The sequence below is a fragment of the Podarcis bocagei genome (genome assembly GCF_964188305.1).
Source record: "Podarcis bocagei genome assembly, chromosome: 7".
Classification (NCBI taxonomy): domain Eukaryota; kingdom Metazoa; phylum Chordata; class Lepidosauria; order Squamata; family Lacertidae; genus Podarcis; species Podarcis bocagei.
The window spans coordinates 24,138,153-24,163,209 of NC_138132.1; the positions used below are offsets into that span (position 1 = coordinate 24,138,153).

The window sequence follows — 25,057 nt, forward strand, 5'->3', positions numbered from 1 at the left end:
TAGCATCTAGATCAAGGGAAGTAATAGTGCCACTGTATTCTGCTCTGGTCAGACCTCACCTGGAGTACTGTGTCCAGTTCTGGGCACCACAGTTCAAGAAGGACACTGACAAACTGGAACGTGTCCAGAGGAGGGCAACCAAAATGGTCAAAGGCCTGGAAACGATGCCTTATGAGGAACGGCTAAGGGAGCTGGGCATATTTAGCCTGGAGAAGAGGAGGTTAAGGGGTGATATGATAGCCATGTTCAAATATATAAAAGGATGTCATATAGAGGAGGGAGAAAGGTTGTTTTCTGCTGCTCCAGAGAAGCGGACACGATACAATGGATCCAAACTACAAGAAAGAAGATTCCACCTAAACATTAGGAAGAACTTCCTGACAGTAAGAGCTGTTCGACAGTGGAATTTGCTGCCAAGGAGTGTGGTGGATTCTCCTTCTTTGGAGGTCTTTAAGCAGAGGCTTGACAACCATATGTCAGGAGTGCTCTGAAGGTGTTTCCTGCTTGGCAGGGGGTTGGACTCGATGGCCCTTGTGGTCTATTCCAACTCTATGATTCTATGATTCTATTCTATGATTCTATGGAGATCACAGATTTGACACCCCCTGCTGTGTTCACCTGCTTGTGTTTTTGCAATATGTATAATAGGCAATTTTGAAGCAATAAGAAATATTACTTGTTTACGCACAGTGCTTTTTTTTCTTTAAAAAATGTTTAGGGGCACTCTCATTTTGACTCAAGAAAATCACCATTTTATAGTTCAAACTGGAAAAAATAAACACAGTAAATGGGCAAAAGTACAAAGAACATGCGTTACACGAGGAAAGGAAAGAAAGTCACCATCGGAGGTGGTAACAACAAAATGGACCAATCACATTAAATGCTTGCTTCTGCCTGAGACTCAGGAAACACCATAACAGGAATGAGGCCGCCATCGGGCGTAGCAATGGAACTGAAGATTCAGCATGCTAGAGAAGAAACTAAACATTCACAAAATGTTTAAGGGTATGCGTCCCCCCGCATCCCCCAGGAAAAAGCACTGTTTATGCATATATGTTATTGAGAGTGGTTTAACATTTTGGCCCAGGGCAGCTTTTCTGTACATTTAGACTTCAGTCCTGCTTTGTTGGGGCATCCGGTTAGCAATTGAGAGAGAACAGTTTCATTGGATGTCTTTGAATTCTAGTATTATGGAACAAACAAAGGTCCATATAGTTAAAGCTATGGTTTTCCCAGTAGTGATGTATGGAAGTGAGAGCTGGACCATAAAGAAGGCTGATCGCCAGAGAATAGATGCTTTTGAATAATGGGGCTGGAGAAGACTCTTGAGAGTCCCATGGGCTGCAATAAGATCAAACCTATCCATTCTGAAGGAAATAAGCCCTGAGTGCTCACTGGAAGGACAGATCGTGAAGCTGAGGCTCCAATACTTTGGCCACCTCATGAGAAGAGAAGACTCCCTGGAAAAGACCCTGATGTTGGGAAAGATTGAGAGCACAAAGAGAAGGGGACAACAGAGGATGAGATGGTTAGACAGTGTTCTCAAAGCTACCAGCATGAGTTTGACCAAGCTGCGGGAGGCAGTGGAAGACAGGAGTGCCTGGCGTGCTCTGGTCCATGGGATCACGAAAAGTCGGACACGACTAAACGACCAAACAACAACAACAATTATGGAAACTACACATCTCCGTAATTCAAAAGCAAGAAAAGAAATGAGCTATGTTATTTGATAATTTACAGGTTTTTCTTCACAATAAAAGTATGATGATTTGCACTCCTTTAAAAATAAATAAATCATTTCCCCATATCATATTTTTCCAGTGTAGAACTTTTCCTTGGAGGTATGCCGTGAAATTGCCCTGAGTGTCAATTGCAAGTTAATTAATCCTACCTATGATGAAATTCATTCTGATAGATCTAATTGTGGGTACATTTCCCCCAATCACTGCACAGGTTCTTTTTTCCCCATTTCAAGTGGAGCTGCAGTTGAACCGTATCAAAGCCAATCATGGGCATGGAAATTTTGTTTACGCAGGAGAAAATATTCATCTTGCTGCTACACTATACACAGGAATGAATATCATACATTCCATACATTTTAAGAAACTCTTGAAGAAACTCTGTTGCTGCTGCCTGGCCAGGGTCTGATTATGTCTTCCGTTAGTTGTGTGGCAAATAAATGAATAATGCATTTAACGTGCTAGCAATCAGCCTTCATACGTCAGTTGGAGAAGAAATGCCTTATTAAAATGTCCATGCATTACACATGGAGAGACTTCAGGCTTGCTGGATCTAACATCTCCTCTACCACTCCACACACCTAAATGATAAGGTTCACCAACCAAAACCAGGAGCAACACACTAAATGCTAATTTGTGCCTCAAGGAGAAGGGCTATTTCCAGGAGCTGTGCACTGGGACAGGGGCTGCCAGTGTTTTTAATCCTGCAGGGACATTTGGAGTTTTTGACTGAGTGCCATGGATGCCACCCTCTCTGGTCACTGGTCTCCCTCTTCCCCAGATCAGTCCCAGCTACTCAACAGAAAAAGAGAGTGTGCTGCCTCTGTACGGAACACAACATTTTCAATGTTTACGCATCAGGGTTAGTCCAGCCCAAGCAGTCTGCTTTCCAATAAAATGACTCTGCCCCTTTTCTCCCTTTAATCATTTGCCATGGTTTAACAACCCATCAACCAGGGCTGCACAAAACAGCCCTAAACAGGGTTGGTCCACCCATGAGACAGGGTGAAGTAGCAGCCGCAGGCTGAAATCAGTGCTGAGATGTCCCTGGAAACTGGCACTGATTCTGGCGGTGCTTCTCTGCCAGCTGCAGAGGTGACACAATGGGCATTGAGGCGGGGGTGCTGGCAGAAGTGGTGGGGCAGGTAGGGGCAGTGGCATGCGCAATCTGGGGAGGGGGGGTGACAGACGCCACACACAGAAAATGAATTTATTTAACATTTTTTTATTCGCTGATTACAATAAAACCTCAAAGCAGTTTACAAAAAAAACCCCTCAATATGGCACCACTAGGGTGAGGGTACCGTCCCAGGCATACCTCATCTGAATGATGCACATAGAGCTGGCTTAGAAGGGACTGGCATGCCAACTCTCATGCCAAGTAATATTTCAACTAGGGTTCATTAGTCAGTAACACTTGCCAGGCAGTAAGGATGGGGGGGGGGGAGCCCCAAACATTTCACCCTTGCTTTATGATAGCAAACCTTCTGATCATCTCCCAGCACCGAAGAGTGAAACAGCTGCAATTTATCAGGGACTGACCTCTAAGACATGCAGAACAATCTTTTTCTCTCTCCTACAACCCATTAGAGTAATTAATGTCTGTGTGTTTTTTTGCTGGGGTTTTCAGAAAATTCCAGATGGCTCATTTGTAAATCCTGACTTACATAGCTAGGCTCTGTCTGGAAGGTTTGGCATTACCATCTTTCCCCGGAAATGTGGGGATGGGGTACCCGTGTCCTTTGAGATGATGCTGGACTCCAACTCAGCCTCAATCATGAATGATGGAGCTGAATTCTAACAACATCTATAGGGCATACGTTCCCCATCATTGCATGAGAACATTTAACACCGGCGCTTGACTCCTACTCAGTGATAACTAAGGCTCATTGCTATTCCAAACTTCCTTCACTTGCTTCCTCACCAGCACTGCTGAGCCCAGAGAGAATGTTGCAGAGGAGGTTAGTTGAGGTGAGCCGGCACTGGTTATGAGATGGTTATTTGGGGTTCCGATTCCCCGAGGGATGCTGCAATGCTCAATCCCTCCTGATGGATTGATGCTGCTTAGAGAAAGGAATGTTTTGCATTTCAATGATTAATCCAGGCTCCAACTTCGGCAGCCCTTGGGAACGATGCGCAAAACCTCCTTCCTCATGCCGTTATCTGTGGCAAACATGCCCCAAAAAGACTGCTAATGATTTTGCAAAGCCAATGTCACGGTATTGTTGGAAGTGACCTGCCTTGTCCTCCTCCATTCATGGATCCTTCTTCTAATCCTTGTTGACACACAGCACAGAGCATATATGCTCCGACTCCCGACACCCACCCACCCGGCCCGGATCTCCCTGGTGTTGAGAGGAAAGGCTCCAGGTTCAATCCATGGCATCTGCAGGTAGGGCTAAGGATACCCCCTGCTTGGAAATCAGGAGACATGCTACTGGTATGAATGGGGGAGTAATTACCGTATTTTTTGCTCTATAAGACTCACTTTTTCCCTCCTAAAAAGTAAGGGGAAATGTGTGTGCATCTTATGGAGCGAATGCAGGCTGCGCAGCTATCCCAGAAGCCAGAACAGCAAGAGGGATTGCTGCTTTCACTGCGCAGCGATCCCTCTTGCTGTTCTGGCTTCTGAGATTCAGAATATTTTTTCTTCTTCTTTTCCTCCTCCAAAAACTAGGCGCGTCTTGTGGTCTGGCGCGTCTTGTGGTCTGGTGCGTCTTATAGAGCGAAAAATACAGTAACTGAATCTGCACATTCTAAAACAACATGTGAACTGAAATGCAGCCGTCCTTCAAAATCCACACCTCTGAGAATTTAACAGTGCAGTTCTCCAACCAAATAATGTGCACATATACTGATGTAAAGCATTCATTTAAATGCACATCTTAGTGCAAATAGGGACATGGCTGGTGTTGTGAGTTAAACTATAGAGCCTAGGACTTGCCGATCAGAAGGTCGGCAGCTCGAATCCCCGCAACGGGGTGAGCTCCCGTTGCTCAGTCCCTGCTCCTGCCAACCTAGCAGTTCGAAAGCACGTCAAAGTGAAAGTAGATAAATAGGTACCACTCTGGCGGGAAGGTAAACGGCATTTCCGTACACTGCTCTGGTTCGCCAGAAGTGGCTTAGTCATGCTGGCCACATGACCCAGAAGCTGTATGCTGGCTCCCTCGGCCAATAAAGTGAGATGAGTGCTGCAACCCCAGAGTTGGCCACGACTGGACCTAATGGTCAGGGGTCGCTTTACCTTCAGTGCAAATAACAACGCATCCTTGCAGACTTGTATGTTATCTTTAGAAAAAACGACCTAGAAATAGTCGTTTAGGAGGAGATTAATAAACCAGTGATGATGATAATTACAATGGTGAATCTGCTTGGCGAAAATGTGTACAGCCTACAAAACTGCACACAAAAATGCACCCTTGAGTGGGGGCAAATTTGCCACACCTCAACTCCCCCAGAAAAAAGAGTCAAGGTGGTATTGCCCAAGGGAGGAGCTAGGGTTGGCATATGATGCCCCAGGGGCCAATCAGAAAGGGGAGGGTAGCTTGGGAGGACTTACACTATGATCTTAACCCCTTCATGCACTTACTAGCAGTCTTGCATAGTTACGTTTGACTGCAACATCCGAAATTTATGAGGGGGAACAATGACACAGAATTATTGCAATGCACTGCCCTCAGAGGAGGGAGGCCAGGCTGGGAGAGGGTATTATATGTGGCAGACCCTAAGCTGTGGAATTCCTTCCCCATTCACTAAACAGTTTACATCCCACCTTTTTCTCCAAGGAGCTGAATGTGTCAAATATGCTTTTCTCCTGCCTCATTTAATCCCCATGGCAGGTAGGCTAAGCAGAGAGGCAGTGACTGGCCCAAAGTCACCCAGTGAGCTTCTTGGCTGAGTGGGGATTTGAACCCTGGTCTAACAAATCCTAGTCCAACACTCTAACCATCACAACACATTCAAGATGTATATTTTTGAGACCCACCCTAATTTGGCTTGTAATTTGTTTTAAACTGTGTTTAATGTTGTATTTTAAATTGTTGTGACCTGCCCTGGGACTTTAGTGTGAAGTGTGGATTAATAATAATAGTAGTAGTAGTAGTAGTAGTTAGCAGCCACCAGGAGGAGCTCTGCAAGCACTGCTGCCTGTGATGGTGGTAAAGAGAGAGAAAATTAAAAGTATAGTAATTATGCAGCATTCCCAGGTGGCCTTCTGAAAACTGTATGACATCTTTGTCTAGGTTTCCCTGGAAGAACAGCTTGACAGCTGTTTATTTTTACCCTTTTTAATTTTTTATTTATAAGCATATTTTCACAGTAAAATAAATAAAAGTATGCAGCAATAGAAATAACCCAAGAAGTACAGTGAGTTGAGTTGAGTTAGAGTACAGTATTGACTGATTTATTTGTCCTTAGGCTGAAGTCAGTGTCAGTTTGGGGGTTTCAGAGGGTCCTTGGGTAAGATGCCTTGAGTGGACCTGTTGCTCCTCCTCCTCCTGTTCCTGCAAGCCAATTCAATTGCCCAACTAATTGCCATCTAATTAGACTTTAATTTGATTTTGACCTGTTTTTAGGAGGTAATTAAATTTTTGTTCGATTTTACACTAATGTCATATATCTGGTGTTAGCCGCCCTGAGCCCAACTTTGGCCAGGGAGGGCAAGATATAACATGTACAACTACCCAGATGAAAGGTACAATGGAAACAAAGGATGCTACTCTGTATCCTCACTGTGGTCTAGTGAGCAATCAATGGCAGCAGAAGGATGGTCAAGAGAGACTCCAAAAATAAGCAGTGGGACCAGAGTGAAGACTTTCAGGGGTGCCACACATTCAGCATCCTTCTCTAATGACAGCTGAAAACACAGACAGACTCTTGTTTACTCCCCTCTCTGACAAACGTAATGCAGTAATTTTCGTCAAGTGCTAGTCTTAATGGCTAACATAACCATCAAAACTCTTCCATCTAAATTCTCAACAGGAAGGTGTATATATATCACATCACAAAACAAATATTCCTTTGGCGTATACAAAATATCTAATCATGTATTTATCCGTAAGTACTTCTAAAAGTCAACATAATTATTCAAGTCCCATTATGCTTAATTTGTGGCAAATTATGCATTTAGCTTTAAGTCGAGGTTGCTAGGCTGGTTAAAGCGAAGATAAAGCTTTCTGCTATTTATAAAACTGGATTTCATCAGAGATGCAACATATTCGTTTGAAACTGAGTACAGAGGCAGCAATCCTAAGGAAATTTATCTGTGTTTACTGGGAAATGCCCAGTTGTTTTCAGTCGGAGTGTTTGGTTCTATACATGTCTACTCGGAAACATAAAACCATAGAATTGGGATTCTGAGGGTCTAGTCCAACCCCCTGCGATGCAAGGATCTCAGCTAAAGCATCAATGAAAGATGGACATCCAACCTCTGTTTAAAAACCTCCAAGGAAGGGAAGTCCACAACCTCCTGAGACAGTCTGTTCCACTGTCTAATAATGCATCTCCTCAGATGCATTATTCGACAGTAGGAAAAGTGGGGTTAGGATTATAGACTTAATGCGTAGTCAAGACCAAAGAGACATAAGATGCTGTCTTATTCCAAGACAGACCACTGGTCCATCTAGTTTAGTATTTTCCGCACTGACTGTCAGAGATTCTCCAGGATTCCAGACTGGAGATGATTGGAATTGAAGCTGGGATCTCTGCATTCAAAGTAGATGGTCTACCACTGAGCTATGCTTCTTCCCTGAAACCATTCAGGACCAAAGGAGAAACGAGTAGGCACGATTGACACTTTTGCAGGGGGTAGGTAAACATCTTTCTCATTATTATTATTTGTACAGGCCTTTTAGATGTTCAGTTTATAGGTGTTTCTGCTGGTTTTTATCTGTTTTGCTGTGATTTTATTGCTCAGTTTTTGTAAGCCACTCTGAGAGCTGAATAACAGAACAAATTTTAAACAAATAAATGGATAAATAACTCAGCGGTTAAAGAGGCCTTTCGAAAGACAAATATGGGCAATGGCTAAATGACTACATCTCTAACAAGGTGAAAATCTGGGATTAGAAATGGTCTAAAAAGTCCATGACTCTGAAAGTGGGAGTCCGCAGCAACTCCTTGCATTGCTTTGAGCTAGATTATTTGGTTGCTCATTTTATTTTTTATTGAGATGCTAGTTTCTCCAGCATTACATCATTGCTGTTCTAGGAAATCTGCTGATTTCAAAATGTTGGCAAGACCAGAATTAACCTCCGCTAAAACCTAGCACCTTTAGTTCTCTCTGCGGCTCTGGAATTAATAACCGCAGCTGCTGAATTCCCAGCAACTAGCAACCAGAGTCCGAACCTTGGTTGTTTGGTGGAATGGCTTTCCTAGGCTGAGAATGTGGCAGAGCAATTTGCCCCAGGTCAGTGTTATGATTTGAAACCAAGAACAGAGATTTGTGCTGGGGGGAGGGGGAGGAACATGGGAACATAGGAAGCTACCCAGTGTTGGTCGGTGCTCATTGGGAATGATGAAACAGAAGACAGAGTGGCTCAGTAAATAGAGCCAGAACCAATGACAGGGAGAACCAACTAATTCTAGGTTGACTCCCATCCTCCTCACTGTGGGTTTTATTATGGCAGCGCTGGAGGAGGAGGGAGCTGACAGCCAGTACCACCCCCTGGGCTGGTTGTAAGTAGACTGACATTGGTGGAACCCCATTCAACCTCAGAGGAAGCTGCCATATACCAGAGGCACCAAGAAGGAGAGTTGTAGCTTCATATGTTCCTAGGTGGAAGAAGCAGATATGCATTTGGGATGTGGACTTTGGGAGACTTTTGAATATGCCAATCCTTTAAACAGGTCCAGCAAGGGTTTGAGGTTAGCAGATGGTCAGGTGGTGTTGTCTGCTGCCAGATAATAGCAATCCATTTATATATATAGTGGTACCTCGGGTTAAGCACTTAATTCATTCCGGAGTTCCGTTCTTAACCTGTAACAGTTCTTAACCTGAAGCACAACTTTAGCTAATGGGGCCTCCTGCTGCTGTGCGCCGCCGGAACACAATTTCTGTTCTCATCCTGAAGCAAAGTTCTTAATCCAAGGTACTATTTCTGGGTGAGCAGAGTCTGTAACCTGAAGCATATGTAACCTGAGGTACCACTGTATTTCGATCTATCTATCATCTATCTATCTATCTATCTATCTATCATCTATCATCTATCATCATCTATCATCTATCATCTATCATCTATCATCTATCATCTATCATCTATCATCTATCATCTATCTATCATCTATCTATCATCTATCTATCTATCTATCTATCATCTATCTATCTATCTCTATTATCTATCATCTAATCTCTCTATCATCTATCTATCTATCTATCTATCATCTATCTATCTATCATCTATCTATCTATCTATCTATCTATCTATCTATCATCTATCTCTATCATCTTTCTATTTCTATATTTCAGATTCATTCATATATCTGTTTCAGATTCTTCTCCATCCATTAGAGCAAACTTTGGATTAACAAGATGAACTGAATGCTCCTGGAAGCCACCCTCCTCTTTTGCATACACTTAATTATGGCCACTCAAGAAATTATATGTGCTTTAATCAATTAATTCTGGGGGGGGGGAATGCTTATGATTAAAACAACAGTTTTTAAAGAAAAAAAATAACATATGGGCTTCATTTTTTATTGAGATAGTGTGTGCATATGTCACAGCAGGCCCCCTCTGGTGCTTCCATCTGTTTGAGAGTGGAGAGGGGGGAATGTCTCGCCTAAGAAGCTACCTACCAGTTTTAGAAGTACCACAGGGTCATAGCTCAGTGGCAGAGTGCATGCTTTTGCATACAGAACAACCAAGGTTCATTCCCTGACAAGTCCAGATAGGCCTGGGAAAGACCCCTGCTTGTATTCCTGGAGAGCGATTGCCAATCAGTGCAGAAAATACTGAGCTGGCTGAACCAATGATCTGACTCAGTGGAAGGCAGATTTCTCTGTTCATAGGTACTTATATAAAAGTAATTAAAAGTGTCTTGCTAGATTAATTGAGAATGTCTTTTTAGTTGCTCAAATTGTGGTGGTTTTTTTTTAATTAAAAAATCAATTCATCTAATCGATCAGTTGATTTACAGATGGAACATGACTTATCAGAGGCAGACGGATCGAATGGGAGACCGTATTCACCCTGTGAAGGTCTCACAGGTTTCAAGGTCAGGAAGATGCTATTGTGCCTATGTGGAGAAGTGGCCAACATTTCTTATGCCATCCAACCTGCCTGGATACACCATTCAGTGGCAAATTAAGAAGTGAAGGGTAATGAGAAATGCATTCCCTTTGGGGCAACCTTCAGAGTACCATGTGCCAGGGATGGGCGGTGCTGGGCAAAAATGGGCGGAGCAATGAATGCAAATGTTACCTTTGTAAAGCAGGCCTGTTTCTGTGCATGCTCACACACAGGCAGTCTTCCATGCAAACAGGCAAGAGACCATCAGAGTTCAAGAACATACCTTAGCCAAGCAAAAACACCAATGAAGGGTGTGAAGTAAAGCAATGGGGGGGATGTGTCATGAGAAAAAGGTTCTTGAGAGCAGAAGCAGTAACGCCTACAAGACCTACACAATCATTCAAGCCTGCTAACTGTTAACATCAAACTGCTAAGTCACTGTGACTCATGACTCATCTTGAGTGATGATTCATTGCATGGCCAGGCAGAGACCCCCCAACCCCAGGTGCCCCCCGGGAGGAATAATGACCCATGACAATGTGTTATGGGATTAAAATTGACCACAACTTTATTAAACTTTCAGATGTAGGGAGACCTTGGCTTAGGGATTGGGCGTTTATCCCTTCCAGTTCCTGGCTGGGGATCTGGGGAACATCAGGGTTATCCAAACTGTGTGGCTCTGGAAAACAGAGAGCCCCCCCCCAATTTTGCCGCAATGCAGGGGAGCGCACTGACAACCTAACAGCGTATGGTCAGTGACTCCCCTCAGCACAACCTCTTTAACGGGGGACCCTGGGATCGCCACCGCAGGGCGGGCGTGGGTCACCATTTCACGCCCCCCCCCCAAATATAGGGAAGATAGACTAAAGGATTCCGCCCAAGGCCTGAAACCGGCAAAGTTGTGATGTTTTGCTAGGGGGAAGGCAAAACCTGTCAATACAGGGGAATTCCTTCCCGGTCCTTCAACAGCAACCATCAATGACCATAGCAGAGCCCGCATACCTGTAAAGAAGAGGTTAACCTGCAAAAGGAAAGCATAAACTGAGGGAGGGCAGGGTGGGAGAAGCTCTGGAGCCGACTGAGGACTCCCAGGTAAGTTCCACCCTCTACTGTGTGGTCCCTACCTGGTCAACTCCCCTGGCAATGCCTCCCCAGCTGGGATTGGTTAACTGTCTGAGCTTAGGTGGGAACCTCCATGTATCCAGCTTGGAGAGGCGAAGCCGGGCTGAATTGCTGGGGATTGTGTAGGGTCAGGGGGCTGTGCGTGACCATGCAAAAAGCACCTCCCCATTTGAAGTGGGGAGCAGTCAATCTCCCTATAAAAGTAGCCCGCCTCTGTGTGTGTGTCTCAGCCAGTATTGTGTTGTTGCAGACAGAGTGGCTCCAGGACTCTAGTAAACCAGTAACTAAGACTGTGCCTCTGAAGAGTCAGGTAGCTGCTATGAGCACTCTGTGTATGCTCTTTAACTATGCTGTTTATGAACAACTTTATTTTCTCAAGTAAAAGTTTTATTCTGTTTATGAAGAAGACTCTGCTTGATAAATTTACTGCTGTGCGACAGGATGGCCTGGGGAGAGTCCAAAGGGCCTGATAGTGAGGGCTGCATTCAGACCCTGGGACTGAGTTTCCCCACCCTGCTATGAGATAGCTCACTATTATTATGCCCATTTTACAGGTCAGTGAAGACTGAGGTCACACTCAAAAGCTTCACGTGAAATTACTGCATACATTACTCTTACATGAGAGATATGAATAAAGGCCAGTTGTGTCTTTTAGTACCACAGCAGCTTTCTACAAGTGAAGCAAGGGTGGGAGAGGTGTTGACTGTCTATCAAATCTGGAAATGAGCCAACAGAAATGACTTTTTTTCCCCTCCCCCAGTCGTTACCAACACTTGTGGGCACATGACTTCTCAATGAGTGGGAGAACAGCAACACCCTTCTCTGCCAGTACTCACAGGCAGAAAGGACAACCGCCGTAATTACATTCCAGTATAAACAGAGCTCTCGAGTTTAATTTACATTATTCTCTTTTTATTATTTATTGGCAACATTTAATTACCACATCCTTCACCATCCGTAATTAAAGATTCAAAACAGGCTTGACGACTCAATTAGGGTCTTTTAAAAGTTTTATTTTGGTGTGTGCCTCCATTAAATTAAGGTTCAACTTTTACTGGAAGTCTTTAATATCGCAACGCATTAAACCGACGGCTTGCTTTGTTATGTATAAATCACCCCAGACAAAAGCTGGCAAGCTCTTACTCAGAAATCCCCGGTCACAATGTAATTTTATTTTGCAGTCAGGCATGGCATAAAGGAGTTCCTTCCTCTTCCTTTTTGCTGTAAAGCCAACAATGGTTAATTTTACCCAGCAAGCCCCCATTAATTCCTAAGGGGTCTGCTATATTGTGATATACTTTTCTTGCTAGCATTTTGGAATTTGGGGGTGTTCCTTAACGACAAAGTTTAGTCATTTTGACATGGTCCCTTAGGAACTTTAGGCTACATTCACACCATGCATTTAAAGCACCATTATACCATTTTAAGCAACCACAATTCCCAGAGTGGCTTTGGGGAATAACCAGCCTCATATAACCAACATGCTTAAGTCTAATGAATGCATGAAGGGGTTAATAACATAGAGAAAGATGCCCTGACAGGCTTAGCCTAGGTCACACACCCTTACCTTGGGAGGAAATGAGTAATCAAGTCTTTTTTCTTTTTCTTTTTTTAAATAATTTTTATTGGTTTTTCACCTTTTATAAAAACATAACACACACAGAAGGGACAAGACAATAACATGTATAATTTCAGAAAATCCTACTTTCTTAACCTTGTTCCTTGACTTCCCCCCACCCCCCTTCATGCATCCCAATTCCCATAATTGTGTCAGCAAATTAAAATTTCTACTCTTAACCATCTTAATATTACCTCTTTTATAAAAAAAAAAGTTTTTTCTAAGTTGGACTCAAATTCCCTTCCATCGATTTCCCATTTTGTCTTAGATAAAAGTCGTATTAACTAAACCCAAAAGTCCTGAGTGTTTTTAAAGTTCTATTCTTCCCTCCCTCCCATCCCCGGTTTTCGTCCCTTCCTAATACATGTCCAAAGTATCAGTTCTTAGCCTGGGTTTCTCACGTCCGAGGCTTTCAAGTCTCTTTCAGTCCCTCTCCGCCGGTCTTGTTGGTAGTCCTTTATGTTGGTCGTCGAATCTCGAAGGAGTTCTGTCCCCATCAAACCAGGTTCTCTTCCCACAAGGACATTTGAAAACAACTGCTGCAAAAGTTCCACAGGCCATGCATCTTCAGAGTCAGAGTGGAGGCCCCAATCATATTTCTTCTTTATTTTGAGTTCCTGTATTCCATATACTCCCGGGGCCTCCTCCTTCGTCTTTTGCATCTTTCGCAGATTTGTAGTCAATGTAATCCAAAAGTCTCCTTGCTTATATTCCACTGGTGTAAGCTTCTGGTTGGTACTTTCCATCTTTGCTTTCTCTTTTCCTTGTTTAGTCTCCTCCACTTCTTGAGTTATCATTTCCGATTCAGCTGCAGATTCTTTCTCATTCAGGTCCTCAATACATTCAGCAGAGCTGCTTGTTCCAGAGGTCAAGGTCATGAGTTGTTTATTCATAGCCAGACTCTGCTCTTGTAAGATTCCCACCAAATGAAACATTCTTTTAATTTCCACTAGTAACTTTCCATCCACAGCCATTGTAATGTCACAGAGTTCCCCCTAGAGGGAATCTGGTTACTTAATAATCTTTCTCCAATAATCCTCTGACTTGTTGTTGTTACTTTGTTTCAAACAATTTTAGTTCAATTATAACTGATTTTAATCCAGAGGGATCTTAGATGACAATTTTTCAACTTTAAACTGTCCGTTTGACAGCTTTGACAGCTGTCAAACTCCGTATTCCTCTCCCACAAGCTCAAACACAGGACGCTCCCGGGCCCGGGAGGGGGGGTTGTATACAACAGAAAAGAAGCTTCTAAAATTCCACTCTTTCACTCCAGCTCAAAATTTCTTTTTGCCAAATCTTGGAAGTTAATGTCTTTTTTAACTCACCCCACAAAGGGTAGGCTCTCCAGCTTAGTTCTTCTATTGTTGCTTTAGATCGTCTGCAAGAGGGGGGGTGCGGACTTCCTTTTAGCACACACCCCGGTCGTCTCGAATTCACAGGAAAATATTCTTAAAGTCCAATTCCATCTTACTCATGGGTTATTCTTTTTCAGTCCGAATTTCAAGGAAGGAAGTCAGCGCTCTCCAGTCATGGCTCGCGGCTCCGCTCAACCGAGGTAGCGATCGACTCTCAGCGCCACGCCACCCTCCGTACCCTCTCCGCAGCCTTTAAAAAGGCTCTTCGTGGGTCGGGGGGGCGCTTAAGGCGCCCACCGAGTCTTCCAGTCCGCAGGCTTCAGCGCCTGCGGTTTCTAAGGGTCCCCGCGTCGCCGGCGCGGCAACACCCGTCCTCAGTTGAGCCGATTCCCTCCGCAGCTCGGAGGGAATCCGCCATTTCCAGATCGCGCCAACCCGGAAGTTCTCAAGTCTTTTTTCCCTCCCCAGTCCACCTGAGAAGATCAGTATGTGAAGAAGGTTGAGCTGGTTGCTCCAGCTCAACTGCATGACTCTCTCAAGCCACTCTTGAGTTCCCATACCAATAACTTAGGAACTTTCACCATTTTACAGCTAAGCTGAATTTTACTGCCTGTGCGACTTTACTGAAACACATGAATCTGACCTTCAGAGAATTTGTAAGTAAACCATTTTTTTTACGTTAAACATGTGGTCTTTTCCTATGCTGGGGGAAGAAGGAAACTTGGAAATAAACTTGTTAAGAGGCCATTTTGGAACTCACTTAGGGGGCATATTTTAAAGATCTAACAGCCTAGATTTCTATGCTTTACTTTGTTGCATGTTTCGTGACTTTAAATCTCTGCTGAGTTTCTCTCACCAAAGAGAACTTGCCCCAAACTTGGATCTTGGCATCCAGGAATTCTCTCTCACACATATATCACCAACAGGTTTAACAATCAAGGAAACTCTGAGAATTGTAAGTCTGGAGGGAAATACTTTTCCCCATAATACTTTTTCATTCCTCATTTAACACGTACAACAACCCTGGGTTAGGCTGAGAGGCAGTGACTTGTGCAAGGTAAGTTTCATGGCCAAATGGGGATTTGAACCCTAGTCTCCCAGGTCCTGAGGACTTCTGGTTTATGCCGGTAGTGAATGGATGCTTAGAACTTAGGTTCTGGGACAGCCATCTGATTTATTGCTTTATAACCTGTTAACAGGTTAGTCTCACCCTTCCAGGTGGGGTTCTTGACTGTTTGAAGCCAGAGTAACCAGTCCAAACTATTGGATACGGGTGCATCATCTGAAACATGGTGATGTTTTGTATCCTACCATCTTACTTTTGTGTAGGCATTCTTCTCCCTCCTAATTAGGCCATATGGCTCAGTGTTTTGTATTTACTTCTTGCTATTAATTATTCTTCATCCATTTTTTAAAAATTGCTCGTTACTTTGGGTGCCATTTTGTGGAGAATTGGCATACAAATAAACAGATGGTCTGATGATGATATGAGCAAACTCCAAGACCTGCTGAATTACTGTCTGTCATGCAGATGCTGAAGGGCTATGGAAAACTGAAAGGCAAAATGGTCTAGCCCAGGGGTCAGCAAACATTTCCAGCAGGGGGCCAGTCCACTGTCCCTCAGACTTTGTGGGGGGCCGGACTATAAGCCATCCCTCCCCCACAACTCTCCCCCCTTCTCCACAGCACTGGATGAGCCCCAGTGGCTGCTTACCCGTGTCTTCTGAGCGGCAAGGGCTGGCGGCGGCAGCAGGAACAATGAAAGACGCATGAAAGGGCTCTGGATAGGGGCTGCTTAAAATGGCGGCCACTTGAGCGCTGCTGCTGCTGCTGGCACCAACAAAGCCCAGCCCCCTTCCTCCTCTAGGCAGGGCAGAGAGAAGCCAGGAGGAGGGAGGAAGGAGGCAGCAGCGGCGCCATGTGAGGGAGAGGGAGGGAGAGGGAGGGAGAGGGAAAGAGTGTGCGTGCTGGTGATCCACACAGCAATTCCCAGACCGTCCATGGGACAGATCCAGAAGGCAATTGGGCCTGATCCGGCCAACAGGCCTTAGTTTGCTGACCCTTGGTCTAGCCATACCTGAATAGGTGTGCTGTTTAATGACCAACATCTTTCCATCGCTAGAACAGAAGTTTCACCGACTGGGTTATGTAAGTCAGGAGATGGTAATCTCCAGCCTATGGGTCAAATGTGGCCCCTCAGCTGATCTAGCCCTCTCAAAGTCACACCCTGCCTCTCCTCAAGCCACACCCCTGACTGGTTCTTCTTCCTACCATCCTTGAATGTTACAGCCTGGTTGAAATGTCCCATTGAACTCTGAGAATTCATCTGGCTTAACTGGATGGATGGAGGGAGATTTGTGAAGATGTTGCCTTCCGCAGAGATTGAAAACATCAGTCGGCATGATTCCCATAACAGAGTTGCAAGGGAACCAGTGCAAGTTTCTATTATTATTATTATTATTATTATTATTATTATTATTATTATTATTAAGCCAAGAACCATCCCCTCCTCCTCCAAGCACAGGAATAAAATTTTGGAACTTCCTTTTTGCCATTTGAAAATGTTTTATTTCGTTGGCTTCGTTTTTTTGTTTTGAATTTTATTAAAAAGGAAGGGAGAAAGAGCACCACTGATTTTGTAATACCGATAAACATTATCCATATGAACAACAGTGTCTATATATATTTACACATATGCCTCTATATACATAGGTCTCTATGTACATATGCCCATAAACAAGATTTTTGTGTTACTTTGGATGCAAATCTCAAAGAGAGTTGGAAAGTTGTTACCCTTTATAGCACTTGGATTTATTTATTTTTTAAATGTTTGCCCTTGTCGAGAGAGAAGAGTGAAAATATTAAACATCTGGCCACATGAAGTTCTTCTCAAACTCTGAATTTTCCCTTGAGACTGAAAGAATCATTGTGTGAGTTGCCTTTTCCCCTTTCCTTCCCTTCGCACATCATTTGGATGGGGAATCAGCTCTGAGCTCCCGCATGGATCAGTAGAAAACAACTCTGTAGGTCTCTGGTTCACCTATGCTCTGGTCAGAATCATTTGGCAGCTGGCTGATACACCAACAAGACATAGCACAAGGACCAAGTGGTACCCTTTAGCAAATGCAGCTCATCTCAGAAATGAGATGTGACATCGGGCTCATTGAGAATGCAGACATTTGATGTTAATTTCCACAAATGAAACCAGGTCTACATTTCATTAACCTCAGCATCCCCTGCAAATCCTTAGTATCTATTCTGTTAGGTCACACCAGCCTATCAGAATCAATTAACCACCCAATCTCCCACCAATCAGCAGATCCATACTACATACATCCATTTTATTTGATTGCTGCCTTACAGGAAATAAGCAGAGGAATAAGACTGTAGAATTACTCCTCTCCCAGCCTGCTATTTTTGCAGCAAAAGCTATCGACAAGACTGGAATGGATGAATGTATCTATTTCTCTGCTTTCTCACTTTGTGGTTTTTAAAATCCACAACCCCCTTCTATTTTCTCCGGTAATGTTTCATTCTGGATTGTTTGGTCTTTTAATATCTTGTAAACTGCTCTGAGAATTTTTCCTAAAATTGTAAAACTGTATAGAAATGAAATGAATAATATTTTTTTTTCTACAGTAAAAAAAAAATTTCCTTCCAAACATGTTTTTAAATACATATTTTCTCTCCAAAATATTTTTTAGATATTTAATTGCATATTTTGATGATATAAACTGCTCACAGCTGCAATAATTGGAGGAGTGCTAAAGCCAGTGAACAGCTAAGTTCTCATGCACATATGAGTCTGAAAGGCGCAGATCAAGGCATTCAGTGTAGAAATTCAGAAAGGACGAATTCCTAAGCTGCAAGAGAATGGAGCATTTTAAGCATATCTTAAAGTGGAACAATAATGAAGCTGGATGGGGATGAATATGATGATTTGGCACTTCCTCAAGTGGGGGGAGATACGTGACAATATACGGTTGGAAAGATTTTTTCCAATCTTAAATTCAGTTCTCCATATTTTGCAATTTTGAAAAAAAAACCTCATAAAAATTAATCAACAATTTAGTGCTAATTTTTCCTAATAAGTACATTTTTGTATGTGTACAGTTTTGACTAATGTAGACATTTTTGTATGTTATTTTTCTCTAATGTATTGCTTTTTATTGGCATTTTTGGTAAATATTGTCTGGTTGAAGTACTACATCACAAAATTCAGTTATGCGTGAATTTGAAGGAGGGCTCTGTTTTGGTTTGTACATTGTTTTGGAAAATGCAAGTCTCATTGATTTGCCTTTGAATGCAAACTGACTCAAATTTCTCTCTAATATCACCGCTGGGTTTTAAGAGAATGTCTTTCTTTCAGTCTGCTTTGGGGTAACATTTGGGGAAATGGCTGCACATGCGGATGGCTTTAACGAATGGTTAAATTGACATGTTTGGGGTATTCATTTTTTAATATATAGTTTGTTATGGCATCAAAAAGTAAAAATGCTGAGAAAACCTAAATATCAAAATACAGTCATATCTCAGGTTACAGACGCTTCAGGTTGCACGTTTTTGGGTTGCGCACCAGGCGCCGAACCCGGAAATACCGGAATGGATTACTTCTGGGTTTCGGCACATGCACAGAAGCATTGAATCACGCTTTGTGCATGCACAGAAGCACCGAATTGCAACCCGCACATGTGCAGACACGGTGCTGTGCTGTGGGTTGCAAACGCTGCAGGTTGCAAACGTGCCTCCCACACGGATCACGTTCGCAACCCGAGCGTCCACTGTACATTTTTTAAAAAAATGTTTCCTGTGTTTTTCTGCATTTTTCAGTGTGCCCTGAAAGTCCTTTCAATAAATAAATGTGCATCACCTCTCAGTCTCCTCCAGTCTAAACATACCAAACTCCTTCAACCATTCCTCATAAGGCTTGATTTCCAGATCCTTTATCATCTTAGTCACCCTTCTGCTGCAGCTTGTCAATATCCTACTTGAACTGTGGTGCCTGGAACTAGACACAGTATTCCAGGTGGGGTCTGACTAAGGTGGAATAGAGTGGTACAGTCACTTCCTCTCTGGACACTATACCTCCATTGAAGCAGCATTCCTAGGAGTGTATTACTTTTCTCTTGGTGCTGCATGTTTTCTGGAACACTGACCTGAGCAATGCATTTGCATGACATGATTCGCCCCACCCCTACCCCACTGTGGAAATCTAGAATGTTTTATCACCTCTCAACATATGCTCTTTTCTATTTCCACTACCAAAACAAGACTCCACTCCAGTACGGGTCCCATTTACCGTTCTTTAGGGCAGGAGGGTTTCCTGGCACATCTGGGTGGATCAACTTTTATACCCAGCCCACTAAATCCTGAGATGACCTTTGGCACCAGCTGGAATTAGCTGAGGAGAGGCCAGCTTGTTTTATCTGATATGAGCTCTCCCTGTGCTCGGTTGCGACTTGGCAGGTACTCTCCTACCCAACCTTGGTTAGTATAGGACTTGTTCTGTTTGCCATTTACTTGGAGCCATATAGAGAGTCCCCCACGCAAGAGGTCCCACTTGACTTTGAATTTCTTGTGGGGATCGTTTGCCCATACTGGCCTTGGTCATCAGGTGGTTCTCCATTGCAGGGGAAAGTTACAGTGTCAGGTTAGGTAAACTGGGATAGAAGGAGAAATAATTGGTGAGCACCCTGAAGCAAGTTCTAGGAGATGAATGGCTGCTTCATCAGACCTGCCCATCAATGCTTCATGGCTGGAGGGTAGGCACAGGAACCCTGCTCAACCACTCAAAGCCTCATGGCTAGAGGGGTGTGGGAAGAGTTCAGAATTCCCTCAATGTGCTAGCAAGGAATGGGGAATTAACTGCTCCAAGCCCTTGAGCCATGGGAGCCCGTCCAACAAATCTGAGACTGAGGGATCACATTCCTAGCACTCAGATTTCTAGAGATTAATAAATTCAGACCATTCTGATAGCCTAACTGTTTCGCATAGCAGTCTTACCCATTTGAAGATCCAGTTAAAATAACTCACTACATTTGTTGCCATTCAAAACCCCAACTTTTGTTTAGCGTCTCTCTTTTACAGGTGTGTGGATGCCACGTGACACGTGAGTTTACTACACAATCTGCCTCTGCCGAGGTTTTATATATATATATAAATTCCTTGGAAGGATAGCTTTTGTATGAACTGTCTTGTCTTTATTGAAGGCATTAGCATTTTTCATACAAATTTGTGTTTCTCCAATGGGATGAATGAAGCAGCCCGTTATGTCTACTCGGGAGACCAGGAGTCCACACATAGAGTTAAAGCTTCAGAGCATCAGCAAAACAGCCAGGTGTCAATGGACAGAGAGGGTGGGACTGCAGAATGTCATTTCCCACAAAGTATCAAACAAACATACGGTGGAGAATATCAAAAGAGCCCCCAAAGTCCCATCGTGTCGTTGCAACTTCAGAGCAAAGAGATCTGGATGGTTCGTTTATTAACCACTGCTGCTTTTTTCATCATACAGGTTGGGAAATATTCCTCCCATCCAGACCTGAACATCTAGCATCCCTTTAAAATAAAATAAAATAAAAACTGAATTGCAATTCTGTGCACATTTGCATGATACCAGAGCTTGAATGCAGTAGGAGTGACTTCAGAGTAAATGTGCATAGGATTGCATTGGCGCAGTCTCCTTGATCCAAAATATCTGAGGGATGGATGCCCCAGTTCAGCTTTAGACATGCATAGCTAGCCATCAGGGCTGCAATGCTTTGCCATTAATAGATTCAGACCATTCTGGTAGCCTAAAAAAATGTTGCCCCTATATTCGGGCAGATTTAAACTTTTTGCAAAATTGTATTTTTAATTAAAAAAATTACAGTTATGTATCAAAATTGGCATCCCCACTGTGTGTGAGAGAGAGGGGAATTATGCTTCTATGATGATGCTTGCTGCAATATGTGTACACATCTTGATAAACAAAATATGCTTATTTGCTTTTTTTTTAATTTATTTGCCATGTAAACAGACTTTTCCATTTGGATGAGCATTAACTGTTGAGGTGTCTGATCCAAAGGAGATGCACATGGCAGTAGTTGTTTATTTCTTCATAAACAGGGCTGCACAGCTCAGTAACGAAAACAATGGATATTAGCAAGCATCCTCAAAATAATTGCTTGACTTATATCTTGCTTGCTAGATGTATAAGGTGAAGGTTTCTGAGCATTACCATAAAACTTTTCTCCCCCAAGGAAGGACACTTTTCCGGTATTTGGAACACATCCCGTGTTACTTTTCATCAAGGAGACTTACCGTATCACACTATGTGTACTCTGAAATAGAATCCTGTACTAAGAAACCCAATCTGCACAATGCCTCTTAATTTTGCAGGATTCCGAAATCTTTATACCATTTTGTACATTCTGTTCCGATTTTTGTAGTCATAGGAGGTGGCCAGGAGCTGTGCAGAACACTGAAACGCCATCACCAGTCCCTGAAAATCCAACTCAGCAAAACCTCTCTCTTCAGAGAGTTCATCAAGCATTTCAAGAATGCATCTGCGGTCTTGAAGACTGGAACTCAATCATATGTTGTTGTTGTTGTTGTTTAAAAAACTAAGATGAAAGGTCTCAGCAAGCTGAATTCAGTGCAACATTCTACACCCTTGTGAAATAGTGCCATTGGCACAGCCTTTTAAATACTCTTGTAAAAAGTTTGTAGAAAAATGAATGGTGGTTGCCTTTGCCTTGAACACAGGAAGCCACATGTTGCTATTCACAAAAGTAGCATTTCTCAGTATGAATCTCTATGTTCAGAAAGGTGTAGAGGAGCCCTTTAATTTCAGCTTATGGTTTCTATCAATTTCACCCTCAAATAATTCCTCCCACTACTCTGGCATTGATATCTAGCATAAGTGCCATAATATACCCTAGGCCTTGTTTGGCTTCCTCTTAGCTAGGAGGAACAATTTTGGTTTTCATTTTTGCACAGTGACCTATTGAACTGTCTTTAACCCCTGCAGGAAAGTGGTGCCCTAAATCGTCTTGGAGGCACCATTGGTCATCTGGATGCAAAAGCCAGTGGCTGAATACAAAAGAGGGCTGGTTTCTATCACATGACTAGAAATCTGTACTCATTAGCAGTCTGCAAGGCTTGTCCCCACCCCGATTTCAGAATACCTTTTGCCTTTGCTACTCTTTGCTTCATATTTCTGAGCATTTCATCCATCTTGGTATTCCCATTTGTTGATGTTGGGGGGTTTTCCCCAGTTTTAAAAATCACTACTTTGTGCCCCCAGCTTTGGTGCTGCTGCAGCTGTGCAAAGATTCATTCCTCCTGGCAGCAACCACGCTATTTTTTCCTCTCCAGATTGCCCTGAACGTTGTGCCATTTCAGGGCATTGTGGAACAAATACTGATCCCTACGTAATCTGGTGGCTCCCAATTTGGCCGACCTCACCCCTCTGGAATGATGCAGATATTTGGGGAATGAATGGGGACTGGCAGGAATGGCTGCCAAATAAGGTAACCCTCCTAAATGTGCACAAAAGGGGGTTCTGGATAGGTCTCCCATCTGTTCCCCTTTGCATTGGTTGATGAATGCATACCCCTAGCCACCAAGAGTTTTCTCCTTTCTTTGCTAGTTCAGTCAGTGTCTTGGCCAATCAGGATTTTATGGGAGCAACTGAGACTGCAACTAGGGTCCTTCATTGGTGAGATGAAGAGTGTCTTTGCAGGAAGACACTCTTCTGTTAATTATCTATGAAAAGTCTGTTACCCAGCGTGGGAGGTGGCTGATGGAGGAAAGGGAAGGAAAGTGGCCGCACAGATTCTGACACACACACACACACCAGCTGCAGGCCCAAATTCACAGCTAAGGGCACAGAATGAAGAAATGCTACCCACCCAACTCTCTTATTCTTCTGCTGGTAACCACCACAATTTATGCTTTTAAAGTTCTGATTCACTGAACCAAGGTACAGAAAATAAATGTGGAAGTGTCTGTCCCTGTATGCCGGGAGAGCAGGCTTACCTTTCCAGGTAAAATGAATTTGAACCACATTAGTCCTATGTGCTGAAATAATTTACAAGTGACCTCCTTCCATCTCAAAGCCACAGCCACCCACAACCTGAAGCTCACGCCTGACCCTTAAAAAAAGAATGGATCTGCATTGCCATTGGCATCTGTCTCATCCCCGTTTGTCCCCACTTGTCGACCAATCCTCAGAAATATGGTCAAACCCATTTGGAGGATAGACTTTTCTGCTGAATCACTTGCTGGCAGTGTCCGAAACCACTGTATGTTTGTGTCTGAGATAGAGACAGAGTTAGTTCTAGTGGCTGACATTCTGAAGAATGGTGTGATATCTGGGGTGATTCCGTGTTGGGGTAGCCCTCTTGAAAATGCCTTGATAGGGCTGGAGGATTGACGCTCTAAAAGGGAAGCCCCTTCTAAAGCTTCTGCTGTTTGGAGTGGCATATCCAGGCACAAAGACATGGTGGTTGTTACAAAATCTGGTCTGGCTACTTTAGTCTTGGAGCAAGTAGCCTGTGTGCTTTCTTTCTCTTAGATAATCCCCAGAATTCATTCGCTGTGTTTTCCTACAGGTAAGGTTAGACCAGGGATAAATTCAGAAACACTCTTTGGAGGCAGGCATTAGTCTGGAAACAATAAACGTAGGGTTATAAACAAAGAGCGAAAAACTGTACACGTCCCAATTTTCACTGTCAGTCCAAGATGGCGCACACTTTCCCACAGAAGGATGGTTGCCAAGATTTTGCATGGTCGCCTTCAAAGAGCTTCTTATAAGCTTTCAGAACACCACTGTTTCTTCAAATCTCCTGTGGTCGTTGTGAAAGATGCTGGACTTCAGCTCTCCTCCCAGTCTCGGTGGCATGGATCCCTTTCTAGGCTGTGATTGGTGCAGTCACAAGGAGATTGAGCCTGATGCTCTTCCCGCACACCGGTGTCCATACATGCACAAACAACACACAGGTGCCAAACTCCAGGCTGGCACATACACAATCGTTTTGTAGATGGGATGAGTTTGTGTAGGCTCTGCTCTGCCAGCAGCTGGAGAAGTGGGAGCAGAAGCTTAGGAGGAAAGATGAAGGTAGGGGATGGACAACATGGCCCCATATCTTGCCTTTTTAGTTTTCATTCTTTTCCTTGTATTCTCTTCTCTCCTCCTCCTCCTTGCTCTTACTCAAAAGTCTGGATGCAAAATGCATGTTTGGCACAAACCAAAAACAAACACTTGCCTGCGTGCTTCTGGCAAGGTGCTATCTGGTCTCCAGTGACTCCAGGTATTCCAGGGCTATGTCATAGCAGAAGTGGTACTGTTCCTTTAAGGGGGAGGGAGAGGAGAAAAGAAGGATTGTTAAGAACGGGCAAAGTGCACATTCACCAATGCTTTGCAGTGCATTTCCCCATAAAATAAGCATTTGGTACATAAGGTACACGTTCTTATGGGCACATTTTGTTCACCAAAACAGCATCATAAAAGTGCACAACTTGACTGGGAGTGAAGGCAAGTTCAGGAGTGTCAGATCAGCTCAGTCCACTGCAAAAAGCATACCAAGCAAATTTCTCCTCTGTCTCTGGCCCAGCCTTGCAAAAAATGCTGGTAAACACCCAGTGCAGGATTTACATATAAGCTAAACAAGCTATAGCTTAAGGCCCCACACTCTTGGGGGCCCCAAAAAAAATTAAAGGGGAAAAAACTAGATGTACATTTCCAAAGTAGAAGATAAAAAACAAATAAAATCTACATACAGCAACAGTATTCGTGTTGTGTAGGCTCCTATGATGTACATATTTTGTTATGTGCAAATGGCTTTAGATACCTATTAGGTCCATAAATTGCCATATAGCATATATCCAATACAAAAAAAGCGACGATTTGTTGTTGACAAAGGACAGCTGGACATATAATGGGCCCCATTACCTTCAGTAGCTTAGGGCCTCATCAAACCTAAATCTGGCCCTGAAAACACCTCCTGCT

General features: G+C 43.4%; 1 protein-coding gene and 1 long non-coding RNA gene across 8 annotated transcripts in view; one reads left to right on the forward strand and one right to left on the reverse strand.

Moving 5' to 3' along the window:
- The window catches only part of LOC308591351, a 539,976-nt gene that overhangs the window by 467,270 nt on the left and 47,649 nt on the right, over window positions 1-25,057 (forward strand). The gene's annotated exons all lie outside the window — the stretch shown is intronic.
- PTPRU (protein tyrosine phosphatase receptor type U) overlaps window positions 20,243-25,057 on the reverse strand; it is a 378,319-nt gene continuing 373,504 nt past the window's right edge. For all 7 annotated transcript variants that reach the window (XM_081201863.1, XM_081201862.1, XM_081201868.1 and 4 more), the window contains one exon: window positions 20,243-24,398. In XM_081201863.1, coding sequence (XP_081057989.1) covers window positions 24,336-24,398 — 63 coding nt within the window. In that variant the 3' untranslated portion in view covers window positions 20,243-24,335. The remainder of the gene's footprint in view (window positions 24,399-25,057) is intronic.